General features: G+C 43.5%; 2 protein-coding genes across 3 annotated transcripts in view; one reads left to right on the plus strand and one right to left on the minus strand.

Moving 5' to 3' along the window:
- The window catches only part of SEC22B (SEC22 homolog B, vesicle trafficking protein), a 293,305-nt gene that overhangs the window by 133,382 nt on the left and 143,361 nt on the right, over positions 1-16,562 (plus strand). The window lies entirely within an intron of this gene.
- Positions 1-16,562, minus strand: part of MTA1 (metastasis associated 1) — a 73,949-nt gene that overhangs the window by 4,496 nt on the left and 52,891 nt on the right. Inside the window, exons 16-20 of one of the 2 annotated variants that reach the window (XM_054285938.1) lie at positions 15,498-15,650; positions 14,645-14,680; positions 8,928-8,939; positions 4,092-4,123; positions 1,122-1,273 (exon numbers count right to left, since the gene is read on the minus strand). In XM_054285938.1, the coding sequence (XP_054141913.1) occupies positions 1,122-1,273; positions 4,092-4,123; positions 8,928-8,939; positions 14,645-14,680; positions 15,498-15,650 (385 nt within the window). The remainder of the gene's footprint in view (positions 1-1,121; positions 1,274-4,091; positions 4,124-8,927; positions 8,940-14,644; positions 14,681-15,497; positions 15,651-16,562) is intronic. The other variant, XM_054285939.1, reaches the window with a different exon arrangement.

The raw sequence follows: 16,562 nt of genomic DNA on the forward strand, positions 1-16,562 counted from the left end.
GACACTTGAAATGCTTTGCAGGTTAAGGAGAAGTTTGGAGATACCAGGACTCTCAACTGTGACCTTTGTGCTGAACAAATGAAGACTCAAGAGCAGTGCCAAATTTAGTAGTACTAGAAGAGACAAAGCACTAAAACTCCCAACCTCCTTGGTCACTTGAAGGGCTCAGACATCCAGTAACTGCCAGGTCCATCTCTGCAAGTGGAGGGGAAGGTAAGTGCTGCTCTGCTCCTGGGGCACTCACTGATAGTGCAAGTGTTGATAACTCCAGGCTTCAGACCAAGACAGAAGCCAGACACCACGTCTGCTGTCAGGGAGGGCTGGAAAGCAGGGCTGCAGCTTTGCTCTGACCTTCCTCAAGGTTACCCAGAAGGGAGGCATCAAGTTCTTGGGAGGAAACCACACAAGCCAATTTTTCTCTAACTTCTCATCACACCCAGGAGCAACGCTCCCATCCTAGGAATACCAGTACTGGGAACTTTGCCTGAGGGATTGGGTCACATAGCTTCTACCACTCTGTCAGCAGTTTGTAAACAGTTTGAAGTGAAACTCACACAAGGAAAGTTTCTTCTACTATTTTTATCCTGTGGGCAGACCAACAAGAAGAATTAGGACTAGCAGAAGCAGTACCACCAAAGGAGGAAGATTGACACTGTGGGACTAAATCTCACTGCTACTGGTGGCAAATGCAAATCACTGAAAAATGAGTCAGCTCAGCCTGTAGAAACCCTCTGTCACTGGCAGGTTCCAGGACCCCCACACACGTGGAGATGTCTTGGGGGTAATGCCAGAGTTCAGCATGCAAGAGGACACGCAGAGCTCTGTGTGTAGGAGGCTCTGCTGCTCAGTGTCACCCATGAGCCCGGAGAGCCCTATCCTGTCCCACTGAGATGGGACCTGTGAGGGCAGTGATGGGTCTGAACCAGGTGAATTCCCACCTCAGCCTTCCTCCCCTTGGCATCCATCTCCTACAGCAACTGCTCTGCAAGAAGGACAAGAATCTGCTCTCTCTGGAATGTTAAGTGCATGATCATTTCCCTCCCTCTAACCACAACACCAGCTGCAGCTCCCACAAAACAACAGACATCCCCTTAAATCCTCTGAAACACCACATTTCCTACCTGGTTTCTTCAGTGGCCATGTAAAAAACATCATCTGGTGCATCAATCCAGTTCATCCTCCTCCTTTTCACCGGAGGCATGGATCCACCACGAATTAATCGGACTTTTGTTGGGTATGATTTCCCATTGAGCAGCAAGTTTCGGCTTGGTCCCTAACATGATACATAAAACAGCACAGTTATGGCCTGCAACAAACCTGCAGCAACATGTGCTAAGCACACAAAGGAAAAGAGAATTTAAGTTTTTGTATGGCTTGCTCAGAGTTGAAGGTAAATACCTCCCCCTCTGGCCCAGGACTGAACACAGAATTCACACATAAGCAATTGTTCACAAGCAGAACAAGTCAGGCGCCTTCGATATGCAATAGGACAGCAATACTTCAGCGACAGGACAAATAATAAATGGGAGGCATTACCAATAATTTGTGCCTTGTGTCTGAAAGATGACATCAAGTTCAAAAGATTGAGCATCAGACTCAGATTTCAGCTACTACCATAAATCTAGAGCAATTCTATTGATTTCAGGGAAGGAAATTAGCTACAGAGCAAATCAAATACAAGAATCAGAATTTACAGTTATTCTGCAGTACCAAACTTACCCATGTCCTTTTTGTTCTAGGGAGGTCAATATTTAATGAGGATAGTATAGAATTAAATACGTTGTTGAAAACAAATAAAGTACTACAAAGCTTAGCAGCCTTCATGATAAAACCCTTTTAGTATTGAACACCACAGACTTCCCATAACAACACATTTGCTTTGCAAATCAACACAGGCATCATTTTCCAGACTCACAGTAAGCCCCTTACACTCAGCTGGAAAAACATGAGCTGTTATTAAGAGAGGTGCAGATGAAAGGGAGCAAAGTGTTAAGCTTCTCAAATGCAGCTGTCCTTGATCACTGAAGTCCAGTGCTGCTGCCCCTCTTCCTGCTGATCAGCACATTGAGAAATCCCACTGAAATCAGTAACACTGAGCAGCTGGGAAAGATGCAAAACGAAGGCCCAGAAAATTTGATATGCATGAATTAAAGCTGGTCAGAAAACACCCTGGCATAAACTCAATAGTGGTATTTCACAGGCCATCTCCCCAGATGCACCAAGGCTTCCCCTTCTGCCCATGGAGTGGGAAACTGAGTGTGTGTGTGAGGGATGTCTGCCCTGGGAGACCCACCTCAAAAGGAATGGTGTGGACATGGGGACTTCAAATCAGGTCATTGCAATAACTAACTGAATTTTAACACCTTGACTTAGAAGGGGAAGAATTCAGTCTAAAAACCAAGGGGAATAACCCAACAAACCCCTGTGTCTATCTCATTTTGTATCTGAGCAGAAAACAGAAAATGATAATGACTTATTTTTTGACCAGCCTTAATCAACTGCTCTACAGCAAGATCTGCTTCCTGTAGAGCATCAGGGCTTTAGAGCTAAACAAACCAACCCCCCACCTTTTAAAACTCTAAGCTCTTGAAAACTGTTGCATATAAGTGCAATAACAATTTCATTTCTTAGTTGCCCAGCTCCATATTATACAAGACAGCTTCAGCACCACTGCAGAGCACTGAAATACTTCAACAGTTGCTCTTAGATTTGACATTTGTTAAGCAAAAGGTTTCAAATAAAAGCTTTTCTTCTGACTTTAATTTTACCCCCTCCAGTTTTCTCCAAGAAAATCCATTCATTAAGGTTGCAAAGCATATTTTCTCCACATATGCAAGATACACAGGAGAACAACTCCAGAACAAGTTACTGGAAATACCTAGAAAGGGCACCCCTGTGCTTCCAGGCTGCCCTTTCTCTACCTACATGGTGAAATCTATTTCAAATGATACATCCTAAATGAGGATCTTTAATTTTTCATTCACACTTGATCGGGCAACATGGAATCAAGGCAGTGCTGGGAGTTTCACACTAAAACACCTAAAAAGTATGAAGTCATCAGAGATTTCTCCCTCTGCTCTGAGTTGGGTTTATTCAGCAGACACAAACAAGTAGCCAGTCTTCTCAGTGACACGGAATGAAGCTGAATTGATGGAGGAGTACAATTTACCCCTTCAGATGGAGGAACAAACCAAAGGAATGCTCTGTCATCCCAAGCAGCCTGGCACACCCATGTTCTGGCCTCCCCTCAGGCCAGTGCTCACTTCCCCAAACGCTGTCAGGTTGAATAAAGCCTGTGATCCCTGTGCAGTGACCATCAGCCACACCTGCTGCTGCTGACCTGTGTCACAGGGACCCTGCTGACACTGATGCCTTGTGGCACTGCAGCTAACGAGGCAAGCTCCACTTGATCAACATCAGATCATTTTGGGGGGGAAAAACGTATGCTTGAAGTTGTTTCCCATAGGCCACGTGCAAGGGGGGAAGGGATGCACAGCCTTTGCACTGGCCCCTTCACGATTTAGTGAGAAAGCATTCTGCCAGAGACACATCAATCAGACTGGCTATTTGCTTCTGTCCTTTGATTAAACTCAGCACAACAGATGAAAGGCTACAAATATTTTTTACTCAAAAAAAAAAAAAAAAAGAACGTAAAATACAAGCATTCTCAGCAGGTAACTTGCACACCAACTTGCTAAAAAAATGCAAAAAGAAACTGTTTTCCAAACAAACCCTTCCATCATTTAAATTTTTCTCCTTCAGGGAAACACATTCCACCTAGAAACACATCCCAGAACTTTGCTGGAAGCAGCCACTCAGTTTCTGCATGAGCAGAAACAAAATGCTCTGTTCAAAACAGGATCTCATTTATAGATATAAAGGTAGATAGATTTGAGGTTTAAATTGTATTTAACAACTAAGATGATTTAGATGCCCCAAAACAATATTTTTTCCCTTTTCAGTGAATTGGGAATTATGACCAGCTGCAAACAGCAAAGGTGGAAGTGAAGCACTATGGTTTAATGGGGTGTTCTATCTACTGTGGGTTAATAATTCTTTTCCCTGTTTTGGTTAAATGAACATTCTCTTACCATTTGTCTGGTTTGTCCGTGGTTAGGCAGACCTAACAAACAGGAAAGAGAATAGAGCTGGTAAGACCATTGCTTTTCCAAGACAGAAAAAAGTACAAAATCAAAACACACGCAGCTATGATTACAACTGTGTTGTTTTGCTCAGCTAGAGCTGCCTACTGAACTGACTCTGCCCTCTTAGGAAGGTGACTGAGAAAAGCTCCCTTGGTAACGTGGTTTGAAGAGCAGAGGCCCCAAGTCACAAACACGTTCCACTCGCCCAGTCCCTTCTCCATGTACTCAAACCCTGCTTCCCACTAGCACCAGAAGCACACCTCCCTTTCAGACCCCAGCCTTGCTGTGCATCTGGGGAAAAATCTGACATTCTCCTTCACTCTGAGCAATTCACTGACATCGAGGAGGAGAAAGTGGAAGGCATTATTCACTGTCAAGGCAGCAACAAACAGAATCTTCCTTATCCTCCTTGGGTCCCCTGGGAACTGCTCAGCTCCTACGTCAGCTACAGGCTGGTAGCAAACAGAGTGGATCCGCTGAACCTGCCACGAGCAAACACCTCCTGAGGCACAGAGCACAGCCACTGAGCTCTCCCAGAGCCCTCTCCCAGGCACACACAGCACCAGGGCCTTTGCTGTGCTCTCAGGCACCGCTCACACTGCCCCCAGCCGCACTGAGCGCACACAGGAGCCTGCAGGGATCTCAGGGAAAGGCCTGCTGCTGTCAGGCAGCACAGCCTGGCACAGAACGGACTGGGAGGCCCAGTAAAGCTGTTTGCTAGCACTGTTTGGTTTTACAAGATGCACATTCACAGAAAACACCACTTCATTACCATCTGTGCACCAAACCACCTTCCTCAGCCCCTTCTGGCTGAGAATCAAAACGTCAGTGCAGCAAATCCAACAGGTCCTACAGGACAGGCATCAGCAAATGCTACTGCTGTCTGCAAAAGGTCTCAGTATGAATTCTCCTTTCACATTCAGATGATCTTTGAATCTTCCCATTAATAGAGAGTTAGCTGGGATTAAAAACTTTTTAAAGAAACCAGCAAGAATGAACTTTCACAGCTCATTGTCTGCATTCCAGCAGGTTCCTGGAAGTTGTCATTGGTAAAACTGTTCTTGCATCAAGTGTGACAGGAAACACAGGGCACAGTAGTGTCAGGAGCAAGGAGGGTGAAGCAGGGGACATTTCCTGAGCATTGAGTATATCACAATATACCACACTAGAATCATCCGTTTATATCAAGTGTATTTTCCATCCTGTGTAGATGTTAAACTGTTGGCTGCTTCAAATGGGAAGACACATGGTTTCAGCTCTTGCTGCATTTTTGTGCCTAAGTATCCACAGAGATGGAGAAATAGCTGCCAAAAATATCTCCAGCAAGCCTGTAGGACAGATGTACCAGGCACCAGTAAGAAGGCCAGTAACAACCTCTGGATGTTGACAAAGGCAGTGCAGGCACCAGATAATCATTTGTTTTTACATGGGAGCAAGCACAGCATCCAGAACACAGCTGTGAGCAGCTGTTTGGGATGGATGGATGGACAAAGGGCTCCATGGATGCTGGGAAACAGCACAGCCAGCAGGATGCAGCCAGAATCTGTCAGCCTCAGAGCTAAGCTCCAGCACTTGTTACTTTCCTCCCCCTTCCATAACTGAGAGATTATGTTTTCTCCATTCACAGAAACCCTGAGATGTAAATCAACTGATGCTAGTCCTTGGATTGAAGCCACATATTTTCTTTCAACCACACTCCAGATCAGTTCTTTTCTTGTAGTAAGAACACCCCTGATGCCAGAAAAGACTGTCCTGATATGTGGCTGCTGCTGCTGCACTGACTATTGCTGGGTGTACAACAGACAGTAAGCAGTGCTACTTCCAAGCACCAGAATTAAACCAGAATATTCCATGGTGAGAAGCTGAGGGATGCAAACTGAACAAAGGCTGAGCTGCTGCTTGCTCTGAGCCCCAGAGCTTCAGAGCCCTCAAGCAGCACAGAAGCAGTGCTAACAGCAGGAACACAGCTCCCTCCCAAACTTGCCATTTCTGGGATAAAGTTGCCCATGACAACTTTTTGTTGCAATAAAATAGGACACAAAACAAAGCTACAGCTTCAATGCAATTTATACCCTTGCTTTCACAGCAATAAGGTACCAATTAGCATATTAATATTGGTGAATTAATCCATGAATTTTCACTTTAGTCACACTTCAATAACTGGAGTCTGAAAGAATGAAAACAGGCGCTAAAATGACCTTATTCAGTTTGCAATTAAAAATAATATCACAGTAAGAGCATATGCAGCCAAGGCACTGCTATTAATGAGAAACCTCCATGCACAATCACCACCAAAGAGAGGCACAGAGACAGCACATCTGTAACCCATTGTGGAACTGCTGGCAAGTCAACAGGATGCATCTGCTCTGGAAACAATGGATTTTCACCCAAAAGCTTTTGGTTGCTTCTGTGTGAGAGAGGAAGCCTGGGAGACAGGCACCTCTAAAAACTAAACCAAACCTGGGTCTGTGGGTGAGCGGTGGCACAGACAGAGAACTCACCATGCCAGACCCACACCTGCCCCACGTGCCTGCTCCACTTTCACAGAGGAAGATTTGAAAGATGTCTCTCCATGCATCCACAAGCAGGTTAAAAATAAGATAGCGTAAGAATTAAAATCAGGAGCAAAATATAACAGTTCTGGCAGCTCCTCTCCAGGAAAAAAAATAATCTGAGTATACTTTATGGAGGAAGGTCTAGAGAAGACACAGGGTAGAAAATGTCATTATTCCTTCTGATGAGATCTAAGGTCCAACTGCTTGAATTTGCACAGCTCCACATCAGCATCAACACTGACCTCCTCCAAATGTCAGAAAAACACACAAACAACAAAAGGAAGTGTTTTCAGGATTCACCATACTTCTAAAACCACAAAGTGTAAAGGTATACAGTGACAAATCTAAGCAGGTCTTCCACTCTTTTGCAGCCAAAGAAATTGAAATATACTCTCAAAACTCCAGACTAAATGTTAGGGGTAGCAGTGAAAAGAACCCAAAGCTGTAGAAAATCTCTTGCCATCCAATTCTTCCTGCCAGTCTCCTCTATACACTGAAATAACAAAGTCAATTGAAGCTATAGCTGCAGAGAATCATAATGTCCTTTGCCACAGCCGATTGTACACCTCCCTGACATGGCAATGAAACAGCTGATCACTGCAGAGATTAACTGGCACCCTCAGGGCAGGGCTGCTCCCCACAGCTCAGTGCCAAGGACCTCAGAACTGCTCCTCGAGCTAAGCACAGTCAGAGATTGGGGATGAAAACCAGTCCAGCAGGTTACTATGCCCCAATGATCCCTTCATTCCTGAAGTACCAAAGCTGCAGGTGAACAGACTTTGTCCCAAAGAAATACAGGTGGGGAAGGACTGCAGTCAAACAGCAACACAAGTCTGTTACTGCTGCTACTTGGCAGCTTTGTGCTGTTTTTTGAGGACAAGGAAACCACCTCTCAGTCAAACAACCTGTTCCAACAATCTCATGTCATTTGCATCTCATGGTTTAGGATTTGTTAAAAAAATAATTTGAATGAGAGAATGCCTAAACCTCCAGCAGCAACTACAGCACTGCCCCAAGAGCACGCTGTGGGAGTAGGGGACAGCTGGCACTCAAAAACACAAGAGAGCAAAGGAGAATCTCATTTCCCAATGGAAAGCAAACCAGCACATCTGGTCCCACTGGATGCCTGACTCTAGACATGCTCTTTGCTGCTCCAGTCCCATCCTCTGAGACCCAGCACCTCGATGGCACAATCCCAAAGTTACCCCCACTGCTCACATTCTGTCAGTTGTGCCAGCACCACACAACACACAGCTGCCATGTGGAGAAGCAGGAGAGCCAAAACCCTCGGCAGTGAGCCAGTGCAGGCTGGAGCACAGGGAGATTCCCATGAAGTTACCACAGCAGCCTTCAAGAAGCTGCTGAAGGATGGAGAACTTTCTGCTTGGTCAGAAACCAGCCAGTGCTTTTCCACACCTGAACATACACCTGCTGCTGGGGATTCACAGCCCATTTCAGTCTGACACAAGTCTGTACACAACTGACCTTGTACCAAGGAGGAAGATAGCCCAGCTTCCAGCCTGGACACAGGGCAGAGTTACAAACTCATGTTTACTCAAAGTTACTGACTCCAATCTTCTGCACATCCACCACACACAAAAATTGTTTCATCAAGCATTTAGTCACAGATGGCATTTGGTTTCTACTTTGTTTACCCACAAGAAGTATCATGCAAAACATGTAATATGCACTAAGACTCAGAAGCACATCTTCAATCACAACAAATGCAGAGAATTTCACAACCAGTGACTTCACTATTGCTTTCTAAAATTCATATAACTCTTCATGTGCATTTTCCTTTTCCAAAGTAATCCTCCTCCTGGGACTCCATCATGCCCAGCACTAACAAAAACATCAACAGTACCACATTTGTGAGTAAGCTAGAGAAAAATATAAAAATTCATGCATGAATAAGGCTTGATGAACAAGGATTTCAATTCCAAGTTACTGGTTCACTCAAGGCAGTTTCAGTGTGTTGACATATACACACACACACATTTTTGCCAGCTTGCAAGAACACTTCAGCACCCCTGCCTCTCTTATAACTACCAGGAGTATTTTACCACTGTGAGTGTTCACCTTCTAACAACCAGAGGCTACAAACTTTCAGAAATGTAAGTGCCACAAGCAGAACAGAGCATAAATTGTGCCAAACACCACCTAGACTTAACATTTTCTTTAAATTCTATTGTACGTGAAAACAATGTTAAAACTGCAATTTACTTACCTAAGTAAGTTCCTACCAAGATTGGCAAAGGAAAAGGAAAGAAAAGATTTAAGGTTAAAAAAGGGAAAGATTCAAGCAGCTCAGAATACAGTAGCTCAGCCCCATGCAATAAATAGAGATACACAGACTGGTTTGGCTGTAATGAAACACAGAAGTGATCACAGTTCTCTGTTGGACAGATAAAACCAAGACAACATTAAACACACAGCAACTCCAAATGAGAGATTTTGCAAAGAGCAGCTTTAATTTTGGATGGGTAAGTACTGGTCTGTACCCAGCTCCTTCCACCAAGCCCTGCACGTTAACATCCCTGGATTTTGACAGCACTTCCTAAAATGCTTGGTCCAGCAGGTCACAGTCACTTGCTGCAACCACAGCCCCTCCCAGATGATGTGTCTGCTCATGCAAGGCTGCACCTCCTGCTACAAGCACCTCAAGAACCCTCTAACACTTTCTGAACAGTGGCATCCAACTGCAGAGAGCCAGCAGCTCTCCTTGGATATGCACAGGGAGAGCTGCTCTCTGTCTCAGGCTTGACTCAATCAATACTGTCCACTCACATTCCAAAAACAGCATCATGGTGGATTCTGCCTGCCTAAGGCACACACCAAGTGGTTACAAAAAGAGGAGACAAAACTATGCACCTCTCTGCTTTAGGATTTGCTGATCCAAGCTATCTAAACTAGAAAGCACTGAATTATTCACTGTTCTTAGCATTAGGAGTATTTTACATCATCTAGAATATACATATATGTGTGTGTGCATGTATTAGAGATATATATATATATATATATATGAATGATATGTGTCACACATTCCACTTAATTACAAATTCAGGCTTTGTACTATCCAGGGCACTTGCAAATCTGCCCTTGCTCTGTTATACATTAATTTTCTCTCACATTAATTACACCTGCTCTCTACCACTGCCTGGGGATATGCACTCTCCTCTCAATCAACATTTGCATCTTACTCCATGCCATCACTACTAAACAAAATAGTTTTCACTAGCTGATCCACAGAGCATGATGCCCATCTGCTGATTTTATTTTCAGATCTTTCTTCACAACACCAAAAGAACCTAATCAGAATATCAAGGCTAAACTGAAGGCAAGTGAAAATGGTTTCACTTAGCATCTGAATAAAAAATCCCATATGAAATCCTCAAAAATAATCATTACTTTAGGCAAATCTTAGAGTGAGAAAGTTGCACAGGCACATGGCTCTTGGGGTCTCCAAAAAGCAGTTCAAGCAACCTGACATTCTTCCCAGCTGTGCTGCAGCTGGCACTGAACATTTGCTCTCTTGTCACTGGTCAGCATTACTGGGGTCTGGATTCCAACAGGTGAAGCCAGGCCTTCTCCCCAGCACCCCACCATTTATTAATGGATCAACACTTCCTGCCATTTGCAGTAATTCCTGGATGGGCACATTTCAATTGGCTGGTTACCCCTCAGTTTTTAGGACAGCTGGGGTCACTGGTGATAAAGGCAGAATTTTAATGCAACTTATGCATACAGGTAAGTCCACATTTTCTGCAAGTCTAAGTCAGAAAAAAACATATATATATATATATATGTGTGTGTGTGTATCAAATATTGAGATAGTTTTGGTCCCCTACATAGCTGATGTTAGACAACTTCCCTATCTTTTCACCTTGACAGCTGCTTTTGTTCAAGAACAGTTCTTCCCCTGACATCCTCATCTCTTGATAACTGAGCTGAGGCCATGCCAGGCTGGTGAATGCTTCCACTTTTGGTTCATTCACTTTTCCCAAAAAGGATGTGAGAAACAACGAACCAGAACATGTTAAATTAGACTGACATTCCATTTGGGTTTAGAAATCCCCAGCAGCAGAAGCAAGGTATTCCAACAGTTAATTAACCTCACTCAAAAATCTGCAGCTTTTTTCCAGCCAAAGTCCCCAACTGTACCTTCTGGCTACTGCAGCTTGTTATTCCACTCCCAGCTAGACTGAAAGCCCCCTATTATTAGACTTCTGCTGTTCCTGTCAGCAGAGACAAGCATCTACAAGTTCCACTTTGATAGAAGCATTTCCCATTATACTGAGTGTTTTCCAGTCCCTTCCCTGTTTTCATGGCTCTTCTATAAACCCTCTCCAGTTTTCAGCATTCGAGCCACCACCATGTCATCAATGCAAGTTTGTTGCTGGGAAAAGCCTTCCCTTTATTGCAGCTACTCATTCATGTTCTCCCTCTTTCTGCCAATTTTAGGAGTGCATGTGATGACCCTGAAAAACAATTTTGATTAGGTGAAAGCCAGCATGGTGTAAAAGAGAGGGGAGAAAAATAAAAATCCAACAATGCTCTCTCCCTTCCCCCAGCAGGAATTTGCATAGCCAAGTACCACACAGATCCTACACAATCAAGTAAACAGGTTCCTGCACACAAAACATCCTCTCTCTCTCTCCCCAGAGGAAGTTTCATGGCAAACACTGTCATTTGAGCTCCAGAACACTACTGAAAAAGCAATAAACTACTGATTTTTTAACATCTCACTCTATTTGACAGCTTATGAGACTCCATGTACTTTTCATGTTCCAAAAATAGGGTTCTGTAGCAATTTGTCCATGCTAAGTTAATGGTGAAGGAGAGCTGGGAAGTGTACTGTATGCCTAATGATGCCTCCAACATGATTTAAAGAGGAGGAAAACAAAATAGATGAAAGAACTACAATCTCCTTGTAAAATAAAGTGGAAGCAGTGAAAACATGACATTAAGACTATTTTCCTGTTCTTGGAATTCAGGCACTGGTCAAAATTCAAAATGCCTGGCCAGATAAATCATATTCAGAGCTTGAAGAAGTGTGGGTTTCAAGGGCTAAGCAGAGATGAGTCAGAAAAACAAAAGTTACAATTACTTAGCTGGAACTACAGTAGCAAGAGAAAAAAAAATAAACAAATAGAATTCCAAAGGAAAAATGTGAACTAACTCCTTGAAGTTCAGCAATTGTAGTGTATAAAAATGTACCTTAATGCTTTACACTATACAGACACAAGCTGCTACCTGGCTCTTTCCTGCAAATAAACCCCTTGATTATATTCTGCTTTACACCCTGGCCTTGAGGAAAGCCTTACAAAACCATCATGCCATAATTTCATAAGTGTTCAGGCTTCTCCCCTGTGTTTGGAGGTGATGGCCCAGCACCATGAGGCTTTTATCACCAGCACAGAGACTTCAGCTAAAGCCCACCATAAAAGATGGCACTGTCCCCTGTCAAAGACTTTGTCACAGTGACCTGTCCAAATCCTGAGATGTCTTCCAGGTGCCACCAATGCAGCACATCACCAGAAAAAGCCCTGGATAACAGATACAATTTTGCACTAGGTTGACATTTCTTTGGAAACTATTTAAACACAGGTGGACAAAGTGTCTGCCCGCACCTAAAGTTGCACAGAAAGAATTTCAGCCTCTCTGTGCAGACATCTTAACACCATCTTTTTTTTTTTGCAGTACACACCCCTACAGTGACCTAAACTAGTCAGTATGTCAAGAGGAGATGAGAAACATGAAAATAACACCCTCCATTTCCCATAATATCTAGGTAAATGCAGAATCTGACCAATTATAACAAGTCAGGCTTATTCTCAATATTTTTTTACTATTATAGGTCAACTATAATCCAAAAATCAATTATTCTGAATAGATGGGTTTATTTCAATCCTTTTATACTCACTCACTGGCTCCTAAATTGTGGCCACAAGGCTTCATCACTCTCATTGCCATTCACCTCTTCTTCAGGGCAGTTCCAACTGGTGCCCTTCCTGCCAGCAGCCCCCTAGACTACTAAACCTGGGTGACTCCATCCAAAACCAAGGAGAAGCCTCAGTGCCACAATCCCAGTCCTTCCATGGCACAAGAAACCAGTTGTATCCACACCCAGAACCAGCAAGGTTTACCAGTTCACACACAAGGCAGCTGGGAACCAACACACAAACTGGCACCAGGACAGAAAGAGATCACCAAACTTCCACCATCTGCTTCCCTGTGCCCAGCAGATCTTGATCCAAGTTCTTTAAATGTTGTTTCCTTGCAGGTTGTTTCCTTCCCTCTCAGTCCTGGCAAAGCTTCCAGCAACCCAGGCTCAGGAAAGATTACAGATGCAAAACTGCAGCGTGGCAAACATTTTCCATTCACAAATAAATCTCAGCCAACAGGTTCAAGCTGAACTGCTCACAAGAATATCCAGTTAACACTCACTAAACAGATTCTGGGAGTGAACTGGATTCTGCTACCTTGCAGTTACAGGAACAAGTACTCCAGCAAGTATTTCAGTGGCTGGCTGAGAACAGACCCAACAGGAAGAGCAGCAGGTGCTCAGGAAGATCCAGGCCCTGCACAGCTACACACACCTGCTTCAGAGAAACACAAAACTCTGAGGAACAGGTACTTCCCCAAAAATCATCTTTGCAGATGGCTCCAGCAACAGTTCTAAGTGAATGGAGCACTAAAACAGGGATTTCTCCATTACCAGAAAATCATGTTGGGTTATCAGGTCCAGTGCTCTCTGCAGAGATAGCATTCCAGAGAGAAGGATCTGTTCTACCTCCTTCCTCTGGGCCACAGCGTCTCTGAGCTTCGCAGGTGTGTCATCTGCTGAGGAGGACATTCAGCAGGGAGCAGCAGCAGCCCATAAGCAGGTATTCACCAGGAGCTGTGGAAATTCTGTGAGCTACTCTGCACCTACATCCCTCATTACTGGACAAAGCCTCTGAGGAAGCCAAACTGACCAATGCAGCAGGGTTTTGTTACTCTTCCCAAAAGACAAGTTACAAAGCACATAAAAACTCAGCAACAGGGTATCAAGGAATAAATTCCCAAGGAGAGCAAGACAGTAGCACAAACCCTGTCATCATTGCTGCATTCTCCACATACACTCATATTTGCATGCATGTAAATATGGGTAACAGCCATCCACTGTCTCAGCCACGAAACACAAGACTATCATCAGGGCATGCAGTGCTGGCCAGTTCATGGCAACATGTAAGCTTTTGTGTCTGCCTGTTCACAGTGACATTTTGTGGTTGTCTGTCTCCTAAATATTCAAAATTGGTCTGTTCTGCTATATTTGGAGAAGTGACACCATATATACGTTTCCTGCATGATCACAAATGAAAGATTCTGACATCTCTTCAGTACTCAGAACAGATTAATTTTTAATCAATGGAAATTTTGAAAATCATTTTCTACTGCCTGCAGAGAACGTGCAGACAGTCTCTAACCAGTGAGACTGTCCACTCTCACTGGAAAATACAGAGGGCTGAACTTGGGACTTGATGTAAATACTGTCTTCTACTTCTTTTGGTCCAAGCGAATTCAAAGCAGTTCAAGACATGTGAAACTTTGCTTTCTTAGAAGTCAAAAAGTGAAACAAGCCCTATTTTCAAACCAACCATCACAGCTTCCTGCAGTTTCACAGAACTGCTGGAAGACTGTTCTGTCAACTTGAGGAATTAGGAACCAATTCTCAACACAGGACTTCATGTCTTCAGTACAGTTGCACAACTTGTTGCCTGCATGTGAAAAGCCTGGAAGGTGAGCAGCAAAACCATGGGTGGAAGTGGTTACCCAAGGAACACTTAGACATCAACACAGAAGGTGCACACAGACTCATTAGCCACAAAGCACAGACAAGCCAGCAGATGAAACTAAAAATCACTCTCCTAGCATAAGCTGAGCGCAGCTTCAAGGTCTTACCCCTGCTAGGCATCAACAGGCGCTTCTTCATGTTGCCTGATAGAGCACAAGTGAACAGAAAAGAGAAAAACATCACATCAGCAACCTGAACAGCAGCAGTTTTAAAAGTTCTTAACGTTAAAACACAATCAGATATCATCAAATGTTTGTAATTATATAAGCTACTTATAAAGTTAAAATTAAAGGTAAAATTGAGACTCACTCCCTCCCTGCTGGAGTCACCACTACACCAACTGTTCCTTTCCCCTGTTAAGGAGAACTACCTTCTGTGTTCTCACTCCTGTTATGACCATTTCAAGAGACCCTTTTCTCTCATCTGACAGAGGCTGCACTTTCTCTTCCCTGACACTCTCAAGCAAGAGCAGTTCTTCAGAACAGAGACCTGGAGTCCACGCCAGGAACATCCTGCTTCTATCTCCCACTTCAAACACCTTTCCCTTGCCTCCTCTTCTTGAGGAGCTGAAGCCCAAGCATAGAGGTGGCCAGTAACAGGGCCAACAAGGGAAACCTCACTCCAAAAGGCTATCAGGGTATTGTTCACACTACTAATTTAAAAACTGAAGGGAAGTGTCTCCTTTGCTATCCCATTTGCAAGGCTGGCCAAGGCAGGCAGAGTTCCACCAGCACAGTGACTTTGTGTGCATGCACCACCTAGGCAGTACACATCATGTGCCTCACCCAAAAGGAGAAATGGGACAGGTGGCTTTTACAAAAGTTAAAAATAACCTCCCTCAAGAATAAGAAATTTGGAATTTATATAAAGGACTATCAGTTTCGACAATCTCCTTGTGTACCAAAAGGACAGAAGAAAAAGCCTACAGACACAACATAAATTTTGTGGAAAAATATTTACCATCCATTCCATTGTGTTGTTCATAGCTTCTTTTTCCCAGGATAGTTGGGGACCCATTATTAATGACAGGTGTAAACTTAGCAGGAGTCAGATTGTTGAGAGAACTGGACAAGCTCTTTGCAGGATCTGGTTTTGGAGGACATGGATGAGACTCTGGTGGAAAACAGCAAAGTAGAATTTTTTTATTAGCAAAGATACTGGAATTATGTGAAAACAACCTGCAAACTTCCCAGGTTACCAAGTACACCTCTTCTTAATAGTTTGGAGATTTCTACTGATATAAAGCATTTCCATATATTTAGGCATTCACGACTACTAAAGACATGAAAATTATTATCATACTATTACCCTAAAATAAGATTTGATAGCAAAAGCACTTTGTATCTATTTCTGTAACACTGTTCTCCAATAATTTGGGGTGATTTTTGGGGTGTTGGATACTACAACCCAACTTTGGCCATGTTGGTCATGCAACACACCCCTAAACTCTGGGGAAATTACAACTGTGCCAGTTTGCCAGAAAAGTTTATAAAAAATACAATTTCTCCAAGAGCACAAAAAAGTGAAGATTCAAAGACCCACTATAAAGAACACAACATCTGAATTCAAGCTTTGGGCCAAGGCAGACATCAAGGCCAAACTCTTCAACTTTGAGTTGAGAAAAGACTTTGAGAAAGTTACAAGAAACAGCAAATGGGAACTTTAACTGTGTCTTCCCTCACAGGCCCAACAGCAGAATAAGATATAAACTCAATCCCACTAACACCACCAAAAAAGCCTCCTTGCCAGTCCTCCCTCCATTGCCATCACTCTTTTTTCCCAGCTCAGTAATCCAGTGGAGACCCTGACACAGTGCAAAGAAAACTCAAAATCTGCTGCTACTTTGTGTACAATTATTAAAATAAGGATTTTGTCCAACGGCATATTTCTCCCTTCATTTGCTCTCTTTTGTTGCACTGCATGTGTCCAAAGGTTTCTCAATCCATGTATCCCATTAGTACACAGCAGAAGTACAACACCCAACAGAGAGCAGTAAATATTTAATACACCCTCAGCCTTACAATA

Source organism: Melozone crissalis, unplaced genomic scaffold (assembly GCF_028551555.1).
Source record: "Melozone crissalis strain CALT ecotype California unplaced genomic scaffold, PUWL_Pcris_2 ptg000045l_1, whole genome shotgun sequence".
NCBI lineage: Eukaryota > Metazoa > Chordata > Aves > Passeriformes > Passerellidae > Melozone > Melozone crissalis.